The sequence below is a fragment of the Coturnix japonica genome, chromosome 5 (genome assembly GCF_054131305.1).
Source record: "Coturnix japonica strain WE chromosome 5, WE-NBRP24, whole genome shotgun sequence".
Taxonomy (NCBI): domain Eukaryota; kingdom Metazoa; phylum Chordata; class Aves; order Galliformes; family Phasianidae; genus Coturnix; species Coturnix japonica.
The window spans coordinates 25,732,671-25,755,009 of NC_140667.1; the positions used below are offsets into that span (position 1 = coordinate 25,732,671).

The following is a 22,339-nucleotide window of genomic DNA, read 5'->3' on the forward strand; positions in this document are numbered from 1 at the left end:
TTTGAGAGATAACATATGTTTTTTCCACAGTAAGATTTAAAATAGCAATGTTTATGTTCTTCCAGTTCAAAGATAATTCTCAGTACTTTCTGTTCTTAGCTTTAACAGTTAACAGAGATAATAAGTCACCACAGGAAAAATATTAACACAAGCCACACTGAAACAATTTGTAAAGCAACTTACATTAACATACATATATACATATAATTTAAACTCCATTAACCCCTTTAGTTCAGCAAGATCCTTCAGCCATTGATAAGCATGCACAATTTTTACCTTTGAAAACAAATCTTACATCAGCTTACCTTGCTATGCTGGGTCTTAGTATAATGATAAAAGAACATGTTGAATTCTTTCAAGCATTCATCTTTCAGTTCATAAACTCCATGTCCGGACACACCTGGTTTCCTTAAAAAGAAATATTTCATGAGAGATTAGTAATTTAAGTTCGGTAAGTAAATAACAAGACACAGGATTTGTTTTCCAAGAAAAAGCTATTAAGAAAGGAAATAGTGATGGGTACAGTAGTGATAGACTGGGTACAGTTTTAAAGTCTTTAAAGACTGTCGACTACCCTAAATTCCACCTAGTACTAAAATATTTATGTCTCCATAATCTACAGCACACCACAAGGACAGGTAAATTCATTTTAACTGTATGGCTTACAATTTTAGACACTGAATATCTAAAATTCACTACTTCTTTAACTAAGGTACAAAATAAGCAATACAAAGAGCTATTTCCCATCTGTATGAGCCAAAACAGCATTTTTTAATCCTCCTTATAATTCCCACTGCAAAATTCCTAGGTACACGTACCGTTGCCATTGACTAAATATAAGCAAGCCACACAAAACTGAAAATAATGTACACTAAACCAATTAAAATAAAAATATATTCCTGTCACAAAAACACAGCAGACATTTGAAGTAGTTTTTCATCAACTGATGCAACTTTTTTTCTGCATCTGTATTTTCCAAAACGTGTCCCTCATCTGACACAGCTACAGAAAGCTAGCAAATAAATAACATTTCAATTAATGACTGGGTGATCAAAGATATAAACAGTTGTTATGGCTCCCAGCTATTTTTGAAATTAAATGAGCTTTGGAATATTTTCCCACTTAACATCACTAAACTTGTAAAGCCCCTCAGACTGGGTCTGAAGGAAAGAAACAGCAGCTTCAGATAGGCAATACGCTTTGCTTTCCTGAAAATGTATGTAGTTCAAGACAGTAAAATATTAGCTGAACAAAGAGTGTAGCGCAGCTTGTTTAACCCATATAAAACAAAAATACAGTATTTTATTTTCAAGGTAGTTATAAAAAAAAAAGAACTTACTTGAAAGTTGCTACTTTATCAATTACACTTTCCAAGCCAGTTTCATTGTTCTCCTGGTAAGAAAAAAGAATAATTATTTTGACATATAATGATTCAAATCACTTCAATATTATGTCTAACTGAAAAAAAACAAAAATTCAGAGCAATTCTATAATTCATTAATAGATTTTGCAAGGTGTTATTGAGAAAGTAGATATTCATAACTAACATGCTGCAAAAAATTACTGAAGATTAAATGCTTTCACCAATTATATAAAAACAGATTTGATTTCTAAACAGAGCAGTGACTTTCCTAAGCTCAACAGAGTGGAAAAACAGAACCTTACTCACTAAAAAGCATGAGTGTGGACCACTGGTTCCAGGGTATTACACTTGAAAATAACTTTTTTTTCCCCCCCACTTTGACTTTTGGCCCTGAAAAGTTGCACAAACTGCAAAATTTAATCCATAAATTCTAGGGAAATATACACTTGCAGATAGATCCAATTTTTCAGTGCACCAGTTAACATGATCAGAAGTACAGAATCATGTTTATTGATAGTAAAATGGCCAAAAAATAACTTCAAAATTTTTGTTCTTGAAATGAAGAGAGCTGTGCCTAAATACAGTTAAAAAAGAAACAAAAAAGATAAATCCACCTCTTCATCAAAATGAATTATTCCCCCCAAAACCTTTTGAGTAGACCACTAATTAATTAATGTTTACCTTCACATCAGTAAGTTACGGCACATTGCTTGCAATGTTGTATTTTATTTCTCTAACAAACTTTAATATTAAGAAACAGAGTAGTTTCATATAATGTTATGGAAGTTTAACAGAAAAATGACAAAAATAGAGAAGTTCAATTGAGTTAAAATAAGAAACAAGGACTCACATTTTCAGGCAAGGATTTGGTAATTGCACTGTGAGCCATTGGCTCAATACACAGCAGATGGATGATTTCTCTCATGATAACATCCTCCTTTGTCACATTACTCACACCAGGCACATATCTTTCTCCTATCAGGTTTGATCAAAAGGAAGATAATTGCAAATATGACAGTTACAAAGCAATTCTGACTTTTGCAAGGAAGTAAAGCTATTGCTGAGATTTCATAGTATCTGGGGAACATAAACTTCTACTACACCAAGTGTGAGAGAAAGATTTTTTGGCCAAGCTTCCTAACAAAATGGGCTGAGTTTCTTCTTATGTATACCTTGTAGCAGGTACGAAGTAAACTTATCAGCTTTTTTTATTATATAAAACTACTGCTTTCAGTTGATAAATGCTTGAATTACTGAACAATCTACATTAAAAAAAGCATTTTCCACTATCCTTCCCATGTAATCCGTACTTTAAATAAAGCAAATCAAGCCTGTTCTTTCCAACTGTAGTTATTCATCACTATCATAATACCAGAAAGGAAATAAAAACAACTTACCCACAACATAGATGATGATCTGTAACATTTCTTCTATTAGTACATTACACTGCTTGATCAAATCCTACAAGAATGAGAGAAATGAGGCTTTTTTATTGAAAATCCATCAAATGAGATTGACCTCAGATGCACTACATCACTGAAGCACAGTACTGTGAAAAGATCTCTCCATTATAATGTGTCAGACGAAATGCCTGCACCTATTCTGCAACTGAAGTGCAAGTCTCACATTCAGGAAAAAAAAAAAAAAAAACCAAACCCACAAATGTGCCCCAAATGAGGAGTTACATTAGAGTTTCAAAACTCAAAAGGTTAAACAATAATCGAGGGAAGTTTCATCAAGTACAGAAGGATAGACACTACATACTGTAGATCAGAAATTCTCCTGTATTTTAGTAGACAACCTCTCAAATGAAATAATTAACAAAGAAATCATTTTGCACAAGCAATCATTCCACCTTCTGAACTCAGAGCAAAAAGTAATGAAAAGCTAAAGAAACATACGTCGAAAAAGCACATAGGATGGTCATTGTTCTAATCTATTCATTCAATCTCAAGTCATGACAGTATTCCCCTAACTGCCCAGTAGACCTGCCTGAAGACAGGTGTTGGACCAGATGGCTTCCAGAGGTCCCTTCTAACCTAAACCATTCTGTGACTGTGTGTTTTATCTAACCACTGGATCCTCTGTTGACTGACTCTTACTGCAGTTTAAAAAATAAAATAAAATAATACAGTGAGCAATAGTAACTCACTGTATTTTTCTATTGTGTCCTTACATTCAAAGTAAATAAATTAATTAGCAGAAATACTTGATGCTTACCTGATCTTTGGTGAGCTTGATCTTTTTGAAAGCATCTGCAAGCTCGTATCTCTGGAGTAAAAGCAATAGGAAATGGTTCGGATCCATAAGAGATGCTCCAATCTGTGAATAAGAACAGTATGAATACCAAATCATACAATTCTGCATTATGAAAATAGCCCCTCTACCAAGAAAATATTTTGAAATGATACATATTTAAGATAAAAAGCAAATCCATTAAATGTTCTGAGTCAAGTAAGCAATGATTTAGACATTATACCTGGAGCATGATGATGTCTTTATCATACATCTCTTCTCTGCACTTAACATCTTGATAATAGAACACCTGAGAAATAAGAAAACAAAATTTAAGCAGAGATATAATGAAGAAATGCACCATCAAATCTGTACCAGTCAATGTCTGAGACTTCCAAATTGCAAAGCATCTTTATTAAAGGAAACAGAAGTTTTATGTTTGTTTCAAATTGAGCAATGGTAAAACCACGTCATCTAAATTCCCATTTAGAAATCTTTTTATTTTGTGAATTTCTGTAAAAGTAACATCCATAACCTATTTCCGCCCCGGACCAGACTACCCATCAGGAACGCTATTGAGAAACACTTGCATACACCATTAAGATCAAGATCATTAAGATCAACACTGTTTAGCATAAGGTGCCCACCTGACTAATCAAGGAGAGACCATTCCTTCTCCACATCTCTGCAGCAACTTGAGCAACCAAAACAAGACATCGCAAAGGATATTCAACTAGCAGTTCCACTTGAAATTCCTCCTAGAATTAAAAAAGAGTTGTGTTTGTCAGTGATTCTTATAAAAAGTCTTAATGAACTGAGACATATCCAAAGCAGTAAAATAGTCTGAAATTCTGTAACTTCAAAAACACAAATGCCTTCTCCCTTCCCAAGTATAAATCATACAAAGCATTTTAAAAACAAAAATCTTACAGGAGAAACAAACTCATGCAATCTTGAGATGGCTCCGGTCTTGCTTAGTTGTACATGAAGACCTACACGAACAAACAGAAAAAAAAATAGAATATAAATCTGAATCAGTCAAGTTTCTTTTTCAACCACTTCAAAATTTTAGTGAAATTATCTACAATTCAGAATTACAAGAAACAGTTGAGGCTAATTTAGAAAAACCTTAGTGCTTTTATTTTTTTTTTCCTCTTTAAGGTTGAAGATCTGTTACAATGTCACAACAGTTTTAACCAGTTTTACAATCCATTATTTTATGAATAAATCTATTCATTTTTAAGAATTTATTAAAACCATTTAAACAGAGATTATAAGTATCATTAACAAGATTTTAATATCACATTTTAATCACATGTCACTAATAAATTTCAAACAGATGGTATCTCATTAGCAAATGATGTGATAAAATATCTACAGCCTAATAACAGCATATGATTTCACTTGTGTTTTAGAGAAAGAGCTGATCACCCACCACTGTGGTCCCTACAAATTCTGACTAGAAATCTGTCCTGGCATGCTGAAAACATATGTCTTTTTGGAGGAACATTTTAACAGTCCTAAGAGATAAGTGGCTGGAAAATAAATCTGACATATAGAAATAATGAACATTCATTTCAGTATAGAAGGTAGAAATGGGAACAGAAAAACAGAAATTCAAACAGTGCAGATAGAACTGAAGACCTCTATGTTTGTGAAAGCACAAAATGTTTCCCTCTTGCCTTTCTGCTTTCTTCTCCCTCTCCTGCTTTAAAAATGCTCTCTTGAGAAAGTCACAAAGCAACTGAACTGTGAAGCATTTTATCTAAATATTTTCTAATATAAGGAATGGGATGGATGAGAAACTTACTTCAAAAAGCTAGCAAAACACAACACCTACCTGCCAGAGTCCTAGAAAGTGGTAAATGTATGCTGACAGGATCTGAAGACACTCTGTAAGGTCTGCTTTCCAAAGTATGGCCACATAAGTGAAACACTGTCTTCTCCCGTGAGCGGCCATTTGTGCTGCACCTCATCACAGCTTTATGACATTCTTTGTAGGCTCTCAGCAACAGCTCCTCCTGGAATTTCAAGTAAATGCAGACATTTACATTTGAAACTGATACACACACACAAAACTTCCTCACCTGTTTCTTTTCAAATAGTTGCTCAAAATTCACACCATAATTACTACTGTCACCTAACAGCGAAAAACATTGGACTGGAGCAAAGGAGCACCAGCTGAAGCTAGCTAAGAGTATTCCAAGAGCCACTCTGTCAAACGCTCTGAAAAGAATGGGCTTACTTAAACTGCACTGTTTTATGTGTTTGCAAAGTTTGCATCCCAAATTACATCCCACTTTCATTTGTTCTAACTCTTGTTTCCTCTAGTTAAAAAAAAAAGAAACCCGCCTCAAAATAACTTTTTTTTTTTTTTTAAACAATTTCCTCCCTTCCCCCAGCAGAGGGATGAACTCCAGAACCAAATAAGATTTTAAGGGCTAATTACACCTTAGCATGAAGTTTCTGCAGTTCCCTTTTGCAGTTAAAAATAAACACCATATGCTTCAAAACTTTTTAAAACTTGATAGATCACTATGAATGCTAAGAAACACTTCTTCACTATTTGTCAGATAGTGTATGCAATTTTATCAGCTGGATAACATTCTGGGATCCCTTTCTCCATATCAAACCACAGATTAATTCTTTCACACTCCTTTTTGTGGAGATCTGTATTGTACAACAGTAAGCTTGGTTTTTTTTTTTGCTTTTTTTTTTTTTTTTTAAAGTTACTATTCAAAAAGTGCTCAGAAATATTCACAGATGTCAAGCATATATGAACTCCAGACAACAAGTTTCCTTACATCACAGGCACACCATTCTTGGAACATCAAGAGTATGTTCTTCAGCTGCATCTGTATAGCGATGGCCGCTTCCCAGTCAGGGTCCACCTCAATGTGCTGACCAATCTGTCTTTTTATTTCTTCCATTCCCTAAAACAGAGATGCCACAAAACAAACAAGCTAAGTCAATGGTCATGGGCTTAAAGTAACAGAAAATCTCATAAGCAAATGGTAAAATACAGGTGGTTTGGCAGTAGCTAAAATTGCTGAACAGTACTTATGTAATTAAGTATTACCTTGTTACCAATCCAAAACAGAAGTATTTATTTTAATTGCATATTTACATCAAACAAAAGCACCATACTGTCTTCATATAAGCATAATGGAAATAAATTATGTGAATGTATCGTACCTGCATGCAAGTTAAAATCCTTAGGAAAGAAACAAATCCTTCTAAAAAGCGCTCCCTCAGACGGATTGTCCATACTGTAGGCTTGCTGATTAAAATATACCTGTCCCCAAAGAAAACATTATCTTCTTTTGCTCAGAATTCTCTTCTGCTTATGCTTGTATTCAAAGTATTCACTATATTAAAATGTTCAACATCATCAACACATTACATTGCTCAACCAATCTCAAACCCTTGAATTTTCAACAAATATTAGAGGTGCTTGGTGCAACTCTATTTGAAATTAACAGACGTTGAATTCCAAGGTACATGGTTATTTTGCTTTTACCTTACTTAATTCACTACAGTAAACCAAGACCTCGTCCTACTTCCACACTTTCATGAATTGCTTAAGCTTGTCAACTTTATACTTACCTGAGGTCATATATTACAGCATATACCCTATTCAGTTTATCTTGGCTGTAACCTTGGAAGTTGAACTTGTCGTTTTTGTCTAGATACTCTGGAAGGACTTCCAAGAGTGTCTCTGTAATGGTAGCGATTACATTTCGCTCTTCAATAAGATGGCGAGCCTGAAGAAAATTAAACAATTTATTTTCCCTATTTCTGTTTGAGAACTGTCAAAATTTTTCCTTCAAATGTATCTTAACTACAAGTTATTTAAGCACTTATAATAATGCTCTGATAATATTTACTAGGTATGAAAAAAATTTGTAACAGATTGGCTTGTTTTTTATGACATACTAGTTTCCCCAAAGAACTTTATATTTCACTTAAACAAGAATGCCTTTAACCAGTTTTTGACAGCATTTTTAACATGAACAGTAAATTAAACACAGGCTAATGAAGAGAATGATGCTGCCCAAAATATCTGCTTACTTACACTCCCATTATCTTCTGCAATAAATTTGCAAGTATACTCAATGCCTCTACTTGCATATTGAGTTTAAAAGACAAAATGATTCATTTTCAACTCAGCAATGCATAGACTGCCAGGTAAAGAAGGTAGTACTGCTAGCAATTTTCATGTTTGTTTTACACTCCTAGTGTACACAGGCTGTACATACCAGAGTAGGAACAGTGAATATCTGAACTGAGAGTGCTGTCACAGAGAGAACTCTGTCATGATCATCACTGATGTATTCTTTTTGCAATGTCTTGTAATACTGGGAAAAGAGAATATTTGGAAATTAAATAAGACAAGCTTGAATTAAATGTTTCATTTACTAGCAAGAACTATATTTCAGATTCCTAACAGAAGTAGCTCAAACAAAAATGCCACAATGTTCTCAGTGTACCACTGTACTTAAAACACGTGCCTCTAGTACTAAAGTTGAGCACAAACCACTCTCCCAAAGCACCAACAACATATTTTTATCTCCTACAACCAAACTTATGCACTTAAAAAGAATCAATAAGTCAGTAAAATATTATAAACCACATCTTCCTGCTCCTCCAGTAAACAAGCTTTGACAGTTGCTCAATACCTGTTTAGAAAAGTGTACAATAAATGAGCCTTCATTTATTCTCTTTATTTCCAGGTGAAACCACGAAGTGTCAGTCATCCTTATCAAAAATTAAATCTCTCAATAAAATGGCCTTATGTTGTAGAGACAACTATTGCATGTTTCCTCTAAAGCAGACCAGCCAGTTTCAGATGCACTTCAACAGCTGTTCCAAATTATACAGAAAACACTAACAGTACTATATTCATAATGAGCACGTATACCTACATGATCATAAGGAAGAAAGTAAAGACGAAGGGATTAATACACTCTACAAAGACTGATTAAGCTGTTAAAACTCCTCTTGAGCAATGTTTATTTTTATTGAAATCATATTTGAGGGGAAATTTTACAAACCTACTAAATATTAACAGCATGAGAGTTAAATATTTACCTTTACAAATTCCACAGCAAAATGTTTTTTGTAATCCATTTCCATGAAAAAACTACTGAAGATAAGCTCATGAAGAACCTTCCTTGCTCCTGTGAAAAACAAGTAATTCACTTCAGTTTAATAAGGCACAGCTTTTTGCAAAAAAGAACAGATAAAAAACATACTTCATAATAACTACAAGCCTTGATATTGTTATAAAGCGTATAGAAAATGTTATTCATATCATTTCTTTTACTTTCGACATTCTGTGGTATGTATTTAAAACAGCAAGTATCAAGTCACTCATATTTAAGCTACATTTTGTGAGAAGTTGCTTGAAAATACATAAAGCAGGAGAAATTCAGAAGGCAAATACAAATCACAGCCCTACAAAGACTGTATCAAATTAAGTGTAATATACAAACAATGAAAATGTGTAATAATAACTTTAAAATATTTGGTACGTATATAAAGAAAAATTTTGTTCTTCAGTTCAGAAGAAAGTGGCAACCTTTATGAAGTTTTGCATCCCAAAGCATCAACTGGCTTATGAAGCACGGCTTTTCAGATCCAGCTTCTTCTTTAAGACATATTTGACAAAAGATCTTGCGAAAGTCACCTGTAGGGATATAAAACCAGTAATTTGTACAAGAATACTTTGATAATTAAACACTGTGAACCAATAAGATGAAAATTACAGAATTCTGTTCTTGAAAAAAATAAAAGGAAAAAAAACAACAAGAAGGCATTTAATTATCAATCAGTTCTTAACTGTCTTTCCCAGTGGACATACTCCCATAATCTATCCTTACTTATTTTCTCCTATTAATTTTACTCAGCTTATTCAATCAATCCACTGAAGCAGGATATATTAAAATTCACTATAAAACAAATAAGATAATGGCTTTAGTTGTTATACCTGTGTTTCACCAAAGTCGCTACTCATAATTATATCAGTACACATGTTCATATATAATTTATTTACTACTTAGGAGGAACATAACTGTATTTTAATAAGGAAGTACCATATATAACAGCACTGAAGACATTTTCTTGAGAGAATTACTCACTGACAGGTGTTACTTTAACTACACTATTTACACTTACTTGAATAGCTCATGAGTTTGTTCAGCCAAGAACCAAGGCGCAAGGCAAACTTCTGGTGAGCCATGACGTCAGCATGCAGAACTTCCACATGAAGTGGTCGCTGCGAAACATTTTCAGAATGCCTCTAGGAGTCAGGTGAGTATTAGGAGATATAGAATAAAGATAACATTAATTTTCATACTGATCTTCACCAGCTATTTCCTCTCCCAAACACACGTTAACAGCAAACACAATGAAAAATAAATTTGCAGGATGTTTCTTTACTGAAAATATCTACTCATAGCAAAGGTGGTGGAATAAATTCCATGTCAAGTTCACTAACAGGTTGTACAAGAACGTAAGTGCTAACTTACTGTTCAACACACACATCTTCAGTATTAATAATGAGGTTGATCTGTTTTGTTTTTTTCCTTAAGAAAAACATTTTAGGAAGTCACCTTGATTTCCTCCTTTGCTTCCTGACAAGAGGCATAATATCCTGCCTTAACAGCTCTCCGACCCTGTTGAAAGACATATTGAATGTGAACAATCTGAAATAAAACCCAAGTGTCACAGAAGCTTGACTGAGGCTTTATTTTATTACTTGTATATACTGGGACCAACATCACTTACAGTGCCTTTAGACATCTAAAAGCAAATCAAAATCAATCTAATTATCTTTAGGAAAAAACTATTTGATTTAAACTAAAATGGCATAGCTTTAATTAAAGTTCCAGTACATCAGTGTTGGTAAATAATGAAAATTAACGTACAGGGTGATGCAGAAGAAATCAATTTCTACAGAATGCTGTAAGTAGAAACCAGATCAACTTTCTTCCTAGAATAAAAATACACTCCTCCTGGATTGCTTTTCTACAACCATTCCTATTATTTCTTACTCTTGTATGTGAAATGGTAGAATATATTAAAAGTGTAGGATTGATAGTCCTGTCAACAAAGCCAAGAATAGCATCAGTTTAGTTCTCAAATTTCACTCAAAGGATATCAGACTTCCAAAACAAGTTTTCAATAGGAGAATTTCATGAGAGGAAGCTCATCTGTTTGTGTGTAAATGCCTGGGTTTTATATTTTTGTGAGTTGCATTTCAGGCAAATGCAACTATCCCCACAACCCATCTCCCAAATAGAAAAAAAACTACATTAAGTTCTCCAACCATTGCTTTGAGATGCTGGTTGGAACTGCGGTTTGAGAAAAGGTAGTAAAAATGTCAGGTTCACTGATACTCCCTCATGAAGTCTCCGATTTTATCTGCTTAATTTGAGGCTTTATGATTTTCAAATGAAGTGTTTGCTCTGGCTCAGACTAACGCTTGCAAAACATAAACTGTAATTCTCATTAAATATAACCAAGTATATTACTGTTGTTATTAATGCTTTCATTATTTTTGTCTGAAAAACAGGTATCTACTCTGAGAAATGAATAAAAGTAAAATACATCAGAACAGGAGCAACTTCACACAAATCAACTCTTCACCTCAACAGACTGATTTCTGTCACAAAGAAAAAAAAAAAAAACAATGATTTTAAAACTTCCTTGAAGTATGACACTCTTAAAAGCTAATTAACCATTATTCTGCAATAAGCCTTTCTCGCTTTTCTATCTCCAGCATTCTACAAACTAAGATTCAATGACCAGAAGATGACAGTAGCCCTTCTTAACGATTAAAAATGACTTTTTTCCCCACATCCAAAATTCACTAACCTCTTTATCTATAGCAGTAGTATGCAACTGGGCTTCACCAAGTTCACAGCCAAGTGCCCTTTGCAGGCTATAGATGACATGATCATAAGAATGATGTTCATCATTGAAAAGGACGCAGTAGTAGCTGTCTACCTTCTCCCTACTGGAAAAAAGCCAACATTTCAACATACAAATCAAAACTAAAAAGGTAAATAATTCCCTACTCAGCATAAACAACACCGTACTTCAAAGCTTCAGACAAATATCAAATACAAATTACATAACAAAATTAAGCTTTCTTTCCATGTCAAAAAAACATCCAAAACCACACCATCTCTACCAGAATAAGCCACAGAAACCATGTACAAAGTATGGAAGAGATGCTTAAGTTTCTTGAATATTCCATTTTTATTTCTTCTCTCTGCCATTTTATGATCCCACTTGACTTATTAAGTTGACCAAGAAAGGTGTTGTTTTTTTTCTATTTGATTAGAGTACCATCACACGCTATTTTTTTTCAGAAACTATTAGTTTTTCTCAGTATAATTGTGGGTCAAAGATTCCATAGAGTTACTTACAGAGATTTTGACACTAATAAGTTATCATGACTGCAGTAATGCCAACAGGTAAAATAGTATAAAACTTTAACACCACAGAGAAAGCTAGGAATGTTCCCTACCTGATTGTGAGCTCCGGAGGCAGTTCCTTCTCTTCTTCCCATATAAGCATATCTACGATGTATTTTATTACAGAGGGGAACACCCTCCTAGAGTGCTCCATAACTTCTTCATTTAACTGATATTCAGAATTCTGTGAAAATAAATTTTTAAGAAGAGTTGATAGAATGCCTTATTACTAGCATAATCCTGTGCTGATTGTAGGAAGTTCCTCTTCCTTGCTATTTCACTTTAAAAGCCACTAAGCTCCCCTGGGATCAGAAATCAACATGAATAGATTTAGAATAACAAGGAGAGAAGATGACACTGTACAGAGTTGCATCAGCCCCTTACTGGGAGTTCGCATCTCACAACACTACTGCTTCTAACTTACTACACACTAAGACCTAGTCCTCAAAAGTGGGTAGGATGGTTTCCAGCATACAGCAGGAAACACCATATGGTCATCATACCCAAGTAGGAACTTAACCTACAAAGACTGAGTTATAGGGCAAAAAATACAGATAAAAGCAGAATAACTACAGCTTTGTGTTTATGAGGAGTACTGTTACATTAGCATTTATCAGACCAACCACCAATATCTGACATCAGATTTCCATTTTCCCAGTTCTGTAGTTTTCTTACCAGGCATTTCTTCCATTCTAACAGTGATGCAATTTATAGCAGCATTCGTAACCAACTAATGTTTGTTCAGCTAGTGTAAAGATACCAACAACCCTGTCAGTTGGAAGCAGACAGACAAGGGGGCTCTTAGCTTGAGACAAAATTCTCACATACTGCAATGTCCACCACAAAGATAGACTGGTAAGAACAACAAGAGCTTGAAGCTGCTCTGGTTGTAGATAAGCACTAATACAGGTCTTGATCAGCTCCTATTCATTTTATTCCATGTTTTGGAATTTAGGAATCAGAATTTTATTATTATTATTCGTCTAAGAACAAAGAAACACCGCAATGAGTTTGGAATGCTAGTGGAGACAGAGTTTAATTAGATTTAAAAGTTTATTCTGTTGTTTCCATAACATTTGGTAGTGATCATGTTCCTAAATCCTTGGATATTACAAGAATCTAGATGTTAATATAAGCAGACAAACAGAAATGAAAACAGCTCTAGATAAAGCTTCTTTCTTTCCACTTTAAGCAACATCCTTACTTCTTTTGGAGAACCTGATGCTCCAGGCTCATGTTTAGTACACACTGGTCCAGCCTTCCATGCCTCTGTATCCCCACAGTCACAAAATCCACCTCCAGTGGAACTATGCATCTGTAAAGGGCAAGTATTTCAGGCACAAGGTATGCACATAAACAGCAGAAGGAAACAGAAACATGCTTTATATAAGTAAAACACCTATTTAATGCCTATTTACAAAATACAAGGGTTCTGGCGTACATTTATGTATACAGAATTTACATTTGCATTATCTAAATTAGCTTCATGCAACTTTGAATCAATACTTACAAAACATTTTCAGAACAATATATTAAGACTTATAAGAGCAGAATATTGTATTTCCTCATTATTTTTGAGATTGCTCGGACCTTCTTCCCAACTATTTCATTGAACCGTCTCCATTTAAAGAGGATTTATGACCATGACCAGCTGATAATACAAATAGGACAGATCCCTGACATGGATGTAACATCAATGACAAAAAAAAAAAAAAAATCAGCAGTGAAGGATAATGAGATTGAATACATGACGTTTCTGCACATTTTCTTGTTTCTTGCAGCAGAGTTAGACCAGCTTAAAAATTACACTGCTCCTTCCATTCCTGCTTCCAACACTGCTGAAATGACAGGGGTATAAGTACAAAGAGCAAACAAAAAAGGGGCCTAGGAAGTACAGAGCAGACAACAGCCTAGGTAGGAGATTTAGCTAAGAGCTATTTTTAAAATTCTTTCTGCAGTTAAATTACAGGAATCTTTTGAAAATAACACAGATTTGGCCCAAAAAGAATCAAGAGGATACCAGAAAGTGATGATCCAGATCTACAACTACCTCCTTAAAAATGTGCTGCTTAACATTTATTTTAACTTTTATAGTCCGAAATAGTTTATGGAAATCTAAATGGAAAGACAGTGGAAATGTGGAGACTGAATCAGTGTCAGCAGTGAGAAACAACGGGTCTCTGTTTATAAACATCCCTTCTTGTATTTCCAAACAGAATGCACTCTCATGTAAAGTACTGAAAGTGACTGAGGATACAGCTGCCATTTTCCATCACAGCATTTTGCTATGGTGGATACTTAGGTAAAACTGTCAGAGAGAATAACATACGCAGTCAAATAACTCTACTCTTTGGTTCATATCTTAGAAATTTCTCTTATCAATGGCTCTGTATAGCTAAAAATGTGAGAGATTTTACTAATTAGGAAATTGCAGATTTAAAAGGTTCCTGAATCTTCAAGCAAAAAATCTCTAAACCTACATGTACCATTTATTAACAGAAGATATCTCTACCTTGTACCGGTGATTCCTATGAATGCTATTCTGGAAGCAGTCCATACAGAGCACACAAGTCGGATCAACTGCACAGTCTCTGCAAGAAAAATGGTAACTGGAGAATTTTCCAAAACAAACAAAAGGAATTTTCACACACAGAAGAAAATAGTCAGAAAAACCCAGAGTAACAACAGATTCAGTTTATAAAGACACTGACAATTCCACATCACGGAAGGAAGAAAGAGACTTTTTAGGCTTGAATCAAGTTCTTGAACCTGACATTTCAAATTCACTAGAAACATCCTTAAAATCCACTATCAAAAGTTGCTATTAACATTTTTATTTCTGCCAAGAACGAACAGTTACTAAAAAGAAACGAGACTGATTGTGGAGTTCACCTCATTATGGTTTCCAGCAACAAATGTAGCCACTTTGCTGAACCAAACTTCTGTCAAGTTACCTTTAAAACTTTTTCAGTGGTTTCAAGTCAAAATCTCAGCAGAACTTTACAAAATCAGCTCCAGAACATACGTCCTATGTGACTAATTAAAACCATACAGTCTATTTCACTTTATTTATTTATAGAGAGGCTTTCATTTTTGTCATTTCCTGAATTCTGAAGTCAGCATTATTTATTTTTCAATCCAAAATAATATTCTTCCTTATTAATATTTTTTATGGCACTTCAGGTACAATTTTCTGGGCTTTTAAAATAAATTGAAAACAAATACAAACTATACCAATTGTATCATATTAAGGCTTATGAATTGCTAGCACAGTTGCCATCATCAAACCCACTGCAAATACCTTTCATATACGAATTGACTGAATAATACCAAATGAATACACTGTCATCTTTAACATGTTCCAGAACGAGTAGCAAGGAGGAAAATAACCAGTGATTACACAGATACTGCCTGAGCAGAGGATTGAGGATGATCAGAAATGCTGGATTCTGATTCAGACTCTGAAAGGCTGAGTCCTGTGGAGTGCACACATTTATATGCATGTTATCTCCCAAGACCGGGCAAAGACCCCTATCATATCCTACCATCCCATATTTTTAATCAATGACTCTAACCAGTATTTTTAACCAATGGTACCTTTATCATCCCTTTCATTTCCTTCCTCATTACTCTGCCAGAGTCTGCTTTTCATAGGATATTTTGCCCATTTTAAGGTGGTTTGGAATCTGAAGTAAATGTAACTCTACATTAAGGGAAGATCTACCATGACACAAGGTATGAATCATCAGAAGAGTAACTACTTTTACAAAAATCCACTTTGGTGCACTACCTTGCACGGAAACATGGTAACACAGCTTTACCCTTACCTGCAAGAGTATGTTGTCTCCCCTCCTTTGAACACCTTCCCACAGAGCTGGGAGATTCCGCTTTGCTGTAGCTTCTCTAGAAATGTATCTGGGTCTTCCCCAAATAAATAACATTCCAGGGGGTAAAATATTGCTGCCTGGACCATTTCTTCTTGTTTCTCCAGCAAGGGGTCCATCTCAGCTGAGTAAATATTTGGCACATGTTTTGCCAAGCACTGTAAAAACGTAGCTTGGAAGTCGAATCTTTCATCACACCACTACAAGAGAAGTAAACCCATGGATAAGCATTAATGAACTCATAGAAAGTATGATTAAGTACTTCTACTGCAAATCCAGAATTCTTTTTTACATCAAAAGTCAGTTCTGTGCACAGTAAATCCCCAGAAAGCATCATTGTATTTCAGTACCCACCACAGCAACCTCTGTTCCTTTAATGTCTTCTATTAAAACACTACGAGGCAGAATTGGCAAGTGCTACACCACTGTGGAGCTACCCATATACTACTTTTCATATATTCTATTTGTCCACCAAGTCTGAATATTCTTTCATATTATTCACATTATTTAGAAATAGCTTCTATTTTCCCCATTGTGCATCAGGTTAAGCCTGCCCAGATTTACAATAATATCCAGTACGCAAAGCTAATCTGCCATAAGGTATTTGTTCTGTGCTCTAGTCGCATAAAACACTTGCCTAATGCCTTGAATAATAAACACTGTACTTCCAATATGTTTAAAATTAGCCTGAGGCTTCTACTGACATTTTGGCTGTGCATCTACCTTAACATTATCCTTGATTTACCGTGGTGATACTTGAACTGCAAAGTTAGGGAAGAGAATGCAGAGCAGACTTTTATGGAAAAGGCACTGATGATGGTATTGCTCAGTTACTGTATCTCACCAAAGCTGGAGGTAGGGATGGGGACCCCTGACGTGCTCTTTTTCCAGAGCAAATAAGAATCCCAGCCTGTAGCTCTTCTCTCTGTTAGTGACATTCCCAAGAGATGCTGTAAGTTTAGCTTCTGTATTGCTGGAACTGAACACATAATAGCTCCAAGAAACACAGGGCTGAGCTTTCCTGAAAAGCTGCCAGAAACAGAGTGGGTTCTCACAGTCTAACTCAGAACCACTTCAAGTATTCCTACAGAAAGCTTTTAATTCCACTTAAATGTTATTCAGAGAATGGAGGGCAGGAAGTACTGGAAGAGAGGAAAGAAGGGAAGGCAGAACTCTCCCAAGCAGGCCAGCAGCCTGCTGGTAAGCATTACATTTATCTTCAACTCATGCCTTGCCCAGGAAATAATCAATATATTCACAAAAGGAAATAAGAATTTTCTTACTCTCATTTTTGGAAGTTGCACCCTCACTTCAGACCTACCCATTTCTTTTCTATCTCCCAAAAGTAAACTATTATTTCCTTACTGACCACATATTGGCCAGTAAGGAGGAAATAAAACTGCAGAAAAAAGGGAGATGCTGTGCAGCAGGAGATGAAAAGCCATGTTTCCCAATGCAGTTTTGTCAAAAGAGCAGAGCTCACATCCATTCTGCCCAAGTAATGCATGTGCTCTGTGCAACACAAGCAGCAACCTACAGCCCTACGTGACCCTCCACGTGAGCATCACTGCAGAAGCAGCACCTCACAAGACCATACAAAGGCTTTACCAGATCATCCCTTATCTTGTATTAAAACACGTCCTCTCCCATGAGAACAAACTACAAATACTTCTTCCACATGCATAAACATACAGAGAACTTTCCAAAATTAATTCCAGCCAAACATCTGGTTTTGTCCTACATCTAAAAAGGGAGCACGTCAGCTTTTCTCAAAAAGAAGGGTGACGTTAGAAAAGGTCACAAGAGGAAGCATCACATTTCCCTACAAATACTCCTATGAAAAGAGAATAGCCTTTATTTCGGCCACATCTCTCTCTCCATATATATATGTGTGTGTGTGTGTGTGTGTGTGTTAAACTTCTTCATCTATAGAGTGTCAAATGAGATTTCTCACTAGTATGACAGAACTCCATCACTGCAACAGGTTTATTAACTATCAGTATCCATCGCCTCCACACACGTTTCCACTCTAAGCACATTTGAATTCTAAGCAGTCTTTGAATTCTCAAGTCTTTTCAGACAAATCATTTGCACTTGGCAACACTATAAAAAAGCAGCTCTCCTTGAACTGCATTGATTGACACATTGGTCCTTTGGTGCTTAACTGACTGCATAAATTTCAAGACTATTTTAAGAAATATACATTAATGTAATCAGTGAAAAGAAGGAATATTGATACTTACAAATATCGAAAAGCAAATTAGGAGAGAGCAGACAATGCAAACAGCGTGAACTAAAAACCACATCTAGCCCAATATTCCAGATTAAAGAAGTAGACAAAAAAAGAGCTTAGTTTGTGCATGGCATAAATCTGCCAAGCATGAAATAGCAATATCAGCTGCCCGTCAAGGCAGGAAGGATAAGCAAAATCCTAGGAATAAATGTATAAAATGTTGTAAATACACCAATTTGGAGCCAGTGACATTCAAGAGAAACACTAAATGCAAAAGGCTGCTCTTCTTCAACACATGGAACAGTTGGTACCAAACAGAGATTAACAAAACAACAGATCCCAGAAAACTGGGAGAATCTGGTCAAGTCTCTCCAATTAAGCAACCATGGAAGGCATCTTAAAGTAAGGATAAACATAGAGAAGTTCTTTTGAGTACATAAACCACTTCCAATTACCCTTGAAAGAAAGCTAATAGGTTCTTCCAATAACATTTTCATGTAAGGTTCTGATCTACAATTGTAGTTCAACTTTATTTATTTATTATTATTATTAATTTTTATTTTAAGTTTAAAATGGTCGGTTTCCCAATGCACTGAAAGCAGCCACTGCAGTACAGGACATCAGGCGTCAGTTGAGTTAAAAACAAGGAGATTCAAAGACATTTCTTCTCCAAAAACAGGCTTCAAATAAAAGTCAGAAACTCATTATGACATTTGTTCTACCCTACCCTAAATCAAATTAGAAGTCATTAGGAGCAGAAGTTCTATTAACTCTGAATACAATAAACATATGAAAGATTTATTCCTGGCTTCATTTTTGTGTGAAGAGATCAGGATAAACAACATAATTCCAAGAAGCAATTCTGAACAAACTCGTCCAAATTACCACGCCATTTGTCTAATGCAAAACTGTTCAGCTGATTATATACATGCCAACTTTCAACAATTTGCATTTAACCTTTATATTTAATTGCTGGAAACGAATGAATGTCCTGTTCCTTAAGTATGCCGTACATACACATTTTACTCAGTACAGCATGCTGTTCAAATGACAAGAATTTCCTGAAAACATTGCGGGGTGGGGGAACAATGCTGTCCAGGGACTGAAAAAGCTTATATATGTGTATATATATATATAGCTTATATATATATATATATATACATACATATAGCTTACAATTCAGTTACAAAACATCTGCTTTGTGGCCTGTCAATAGCATGACTCCTTTATATGACACAGCTGGGAACCAGTCACGTACCAAACTTTGGTCTGCCTTGGATATCAATAATTACACTGAAAGTAGCAAGTTTGGTGTCTAAAGATATCTTCTTCTGGCACAACATGGATAACATTCATATTATCCTAACAGATCAACACTGACCTGAAGACACAAAACAACTGTTTGATGTTTACATGCATTTAAACTTTGACCCCTAAGCCAAAGCATTGTGCCAATCCACGTTAAAAGATGTTGTAATGCAGGTGTTTGTCCACTGGGAACAAGGCTCTTAATACCAGTGCCAACTACTAAAGAATGCTCTACAGCAGAACCTACTGCGATCTCAGTGGTCTCCAATAGCTACCAGTTTTGTGAAGCACAGCCAACCAGAGAAACAGCAGTCACCGGGACAATGGGTTACTGGCTCAAATGCTGGACAGATAAAGCCAGTGCTACCTGCAGGGCAAGCAAGGCCAGGCTATAGGTTGCTCGACCTTGTGGACACTCAGCTGTCAGTCTTCAATCACACTCACTGCCAAAATCACAAGTGCAACTTCAGTGCACAGAGATAACTGCTTAGATGCAGACAGGTGCCCGAGGAGACACAATCTAAACATCTTTCATGTTCCCAATTTTTGGGTCAAATCAGAGTTAGGCAGAGAGTGATGCGCAACTGACATGGCAACGCTATGAGAAACGGGAATTCAAAATCAGGTGTTATACCAACACGCAAAATAAATATTTCAAAAGAAGTAATTACCCCAGGAAATAATATTTGCTATTTATTTGTTGTATTCCATAAGAGACTTGAGAATATAACCTTTTAAGTTCTGAATATTCTTTTGACAGATTGAAGATCCCTTTGTTTCTAGTGAAACAAAGAAAAGTCTTTGTTAGCTCTCCGTTCCTCTCCTAACATCCACGTCTTGTTCCCTGGAGTGCAGGAGACCACGCATTTAATTAATTTCTTAGCACCAGACTTTTCATCAAGAATTGCAGCCACAGTGGATGTTTATAAACAATTCATCTGGTATCGCTGGGAGGGAAATGACATTTGTTCATACTAAGTTCTCCTATTCATTCACACATACTCTGACCTGTGTACTCACACAATATTGTGAACTTTAAAATCCACCGTATTGTATACGTAATTCTGCAGAGAATTAATGCGCCACAGAAATCAGACTAATCCATCCGTGTTCAGTACTAATAACTCAGCACTTTCCAAAACCAACCTGTTCATCCCCAGCTTCTCCAGAGCTCTGGGATCCAGAAGCCACTTAAGCATCTGCCCTCAAAGAGTAATATCCACTGGCAGCTACATCCTCCCCCAGTCACATACTTCTTGCAACACTGTAATAGTATTACAGCAACCACAACTTCAGTCAAGCTGACATACCTTCATAATCATAGTTTACTCCTGCACTAACTAAAACCACAAAAATGACCAAGAAACATCAGTAAACATGAAAGAAGACATGGGAGGAAAAAGTACAGCACTGCTCAATGCCACAACAAAACAAAAGCACCTCAACAGAATGCTAAATACTCAAGGACATAAGCAAGACTTTGGCAACACTCCAGTTACTAGTTGCAACTTCATATTCCATGGACACACTAATAGACTGCATCCAGCTTGGACTATGCACAATACAGGGATAAGACACTTTATATAACATTGACACTTTAAACTAATTCAGCTTACATAAACGGATCCAATCATTAAAGCTTTTATCTTCCATTCAAAACTATACTTATACGTGTAGGTATTGACAGGTGACAAAAGGTCCGAATTCTAAAAAATAATCTCTTCACGGGTACTGTTGAGAAGATACGCTCGCATCAAAAATCAAAGATTTAGCATGAATTAAAGTCTCTGAAGTATTTTAATATCTAAATTCTGCTGGTATATTCCAGATAGCAGCTACCAAAGCAAGCAGGATTCAAACTGGAACTTATTAGGAATACAGATGGACAACCAACCAATGGGCTGGACCCAGCCTGCTAAGCAGGCTTTTATTTGACCGCTGGCAGTGCCTGCGAGCCAACTACCAGATGAGCCAAGTCCAGCCCAACAGGCAGCCAAGCAAACTGGAGGTGCTGCTAGGGAAAGAAAACAGAGGAAACAGAAGTCTGGATGACCTGGTTTATTACTAGGTCAGTGTTAAGTCGACAAGGGCAACTGTACCTTTTCCAGGGACAGGAAGCAATACAGACACAACAGAGAAGAAAGAAAAAGTGCAGATGGGACCTTTAAGGCTGTAACAACTGCAGTGAAAAGGAAGCACAGGTATCCCCAACTACAGTCGTCCAACCTGAAGAGTTGGAGTTAAGAGGAGACAAAATTGCAGAGCTGGGCTGGGTGCAGAGGTGCTGGTTACCTGAGTCATCCCCATCCACGCTGGAATGAGCCCGGCTCCTGCAGGCATTCGCTAATTCACTACCAAGCAGCCAACACTCTGAAAAGGTTTACAAGCTGAAGTGTCACGCAGCCAAACACGACCAAGTACTGCAAGCAACACACCCCTCGAAGCCAGAGATGAAAAACAAGAGCAGTAGTGAGTCTGACTGGGTTGACCCTGACACAAACTTACAAGTTTAGCCTGACTTAAATCCATTCCATTCAGCTGCTTGTCTGTTCCACACTCCACAAACCACCACAGCAAAAGAACACTCAGACCAGTCTGTCATACAAAGACACAAGTCAAAGGGGATAAGTTAATTCCACCTAACTAGTATCATCTTTAATACAGCAGCATACTGGATGCATGATTTCAGATTGCAGCTGTTTCTGATACCGTTTGCAATCTAACATAATGAACCTGGCCCTGTGGCAGTGGGGTTGGAGATTCACGACCCTTGAGGTCCCTTCCAACTCGGCCATTCTGTGATTCTGTGAACTCTGTCAGGCTCAATCTAAGT

At 36.0% G+C, this 22,339-nt stretch overlaps 1 protein-coding gene across 10 annotated transcripts in view; it reads right to left on the reverse strand.

Moving 5' to 3' along the window:
• Positions 1-22,339, reverse strand: part of UBR1 (ubiquitin protein ligase E3 component n-recognin 1) — a 49,324-nt gene that overhangs the window by 25,091 nt on the left and 1,894 nt on the right. For 9 of the 10 annotated variants that reach the window (XR_014946591.1, XR_014946592.1, XR_014946595.1 and 6 more), the window contains exons 2-23: positions 15,909-16,165; positions 14,594-14,672; positions 13,286-13,396; positions 12,135-12,265; positions 11,477-11,618; positions 10,213-10,275; positions 9,776-9,899; positions 9,180-9,287; positions 8,690-8,778; positions 7,858-7,956; positions 7,205-7,362; positions 6,794-6,893; positions 6,403-6,531; positions 5,439-5,619; positions 4,529-4,590; positions 4,246-4,356; positions 3,843-3,908; positions 3,584-3,685; positions 2,761-2,824; positions 2,214-2,338; positions 1,340-1,392; positions 306-408 (exon numbers count right to left, since the gene is read on the reverse strand). Coding sequence is in view for 5 of the 10 variants with exons in the window: in XM_085548885.1 (XP_085405011.1) it covers positions 306-408; positions 1,340-1,392; positions 2,214-2,338; positions 2,761-2,824; positions 3,584-3,685; positions 3,843-3,908; positions 4,246-4,356; positions 4,529-4,590; positions 5,439-5,619; positions 6,403-6,531; positions 6,794-6,893; positions 7,205-7,362; positions 7,858-7,956; positions 8,690-8,778; positions 9,180-9,287; positions 9,776-9,899; positions 10,213-10,275; positions 11,477-11,618; positions 12,135-12,265; positions 13,286-13,396; positions 14,594-14,672; positions 15,909-16,165 (2,457 nt within the window). In the remaining 5 variants the exon portion in view is untranslated. Of the gene's footprint in view, positions 1-305; positions 409-1,339; positions 1,393-2,213; positions 2,339-2,760; positions 2,825-3,583; positions 3,686-3,842; positions 3,909-4,245; positions 4,357-4,528; positions 4,591-5,438; positions 5,620-6,402; positions 6,532-6,793; positions 6,894-7,204; positions 7,363-7,857; positions 7,957-8,689; positions 8,779-9,179; positions 9,288-9,775; positions 9,900-10,128; positions 10,276-11,476; positions 11,619-12,134; positions 12,266-13,285; positions 13,397-14,593; positions 14,673-15,908; positions 16,166-22,339 lie in introns of all 10 variants that reach the window. The other variant, XM_085548888.1, reaches the window with a different exon arrangement.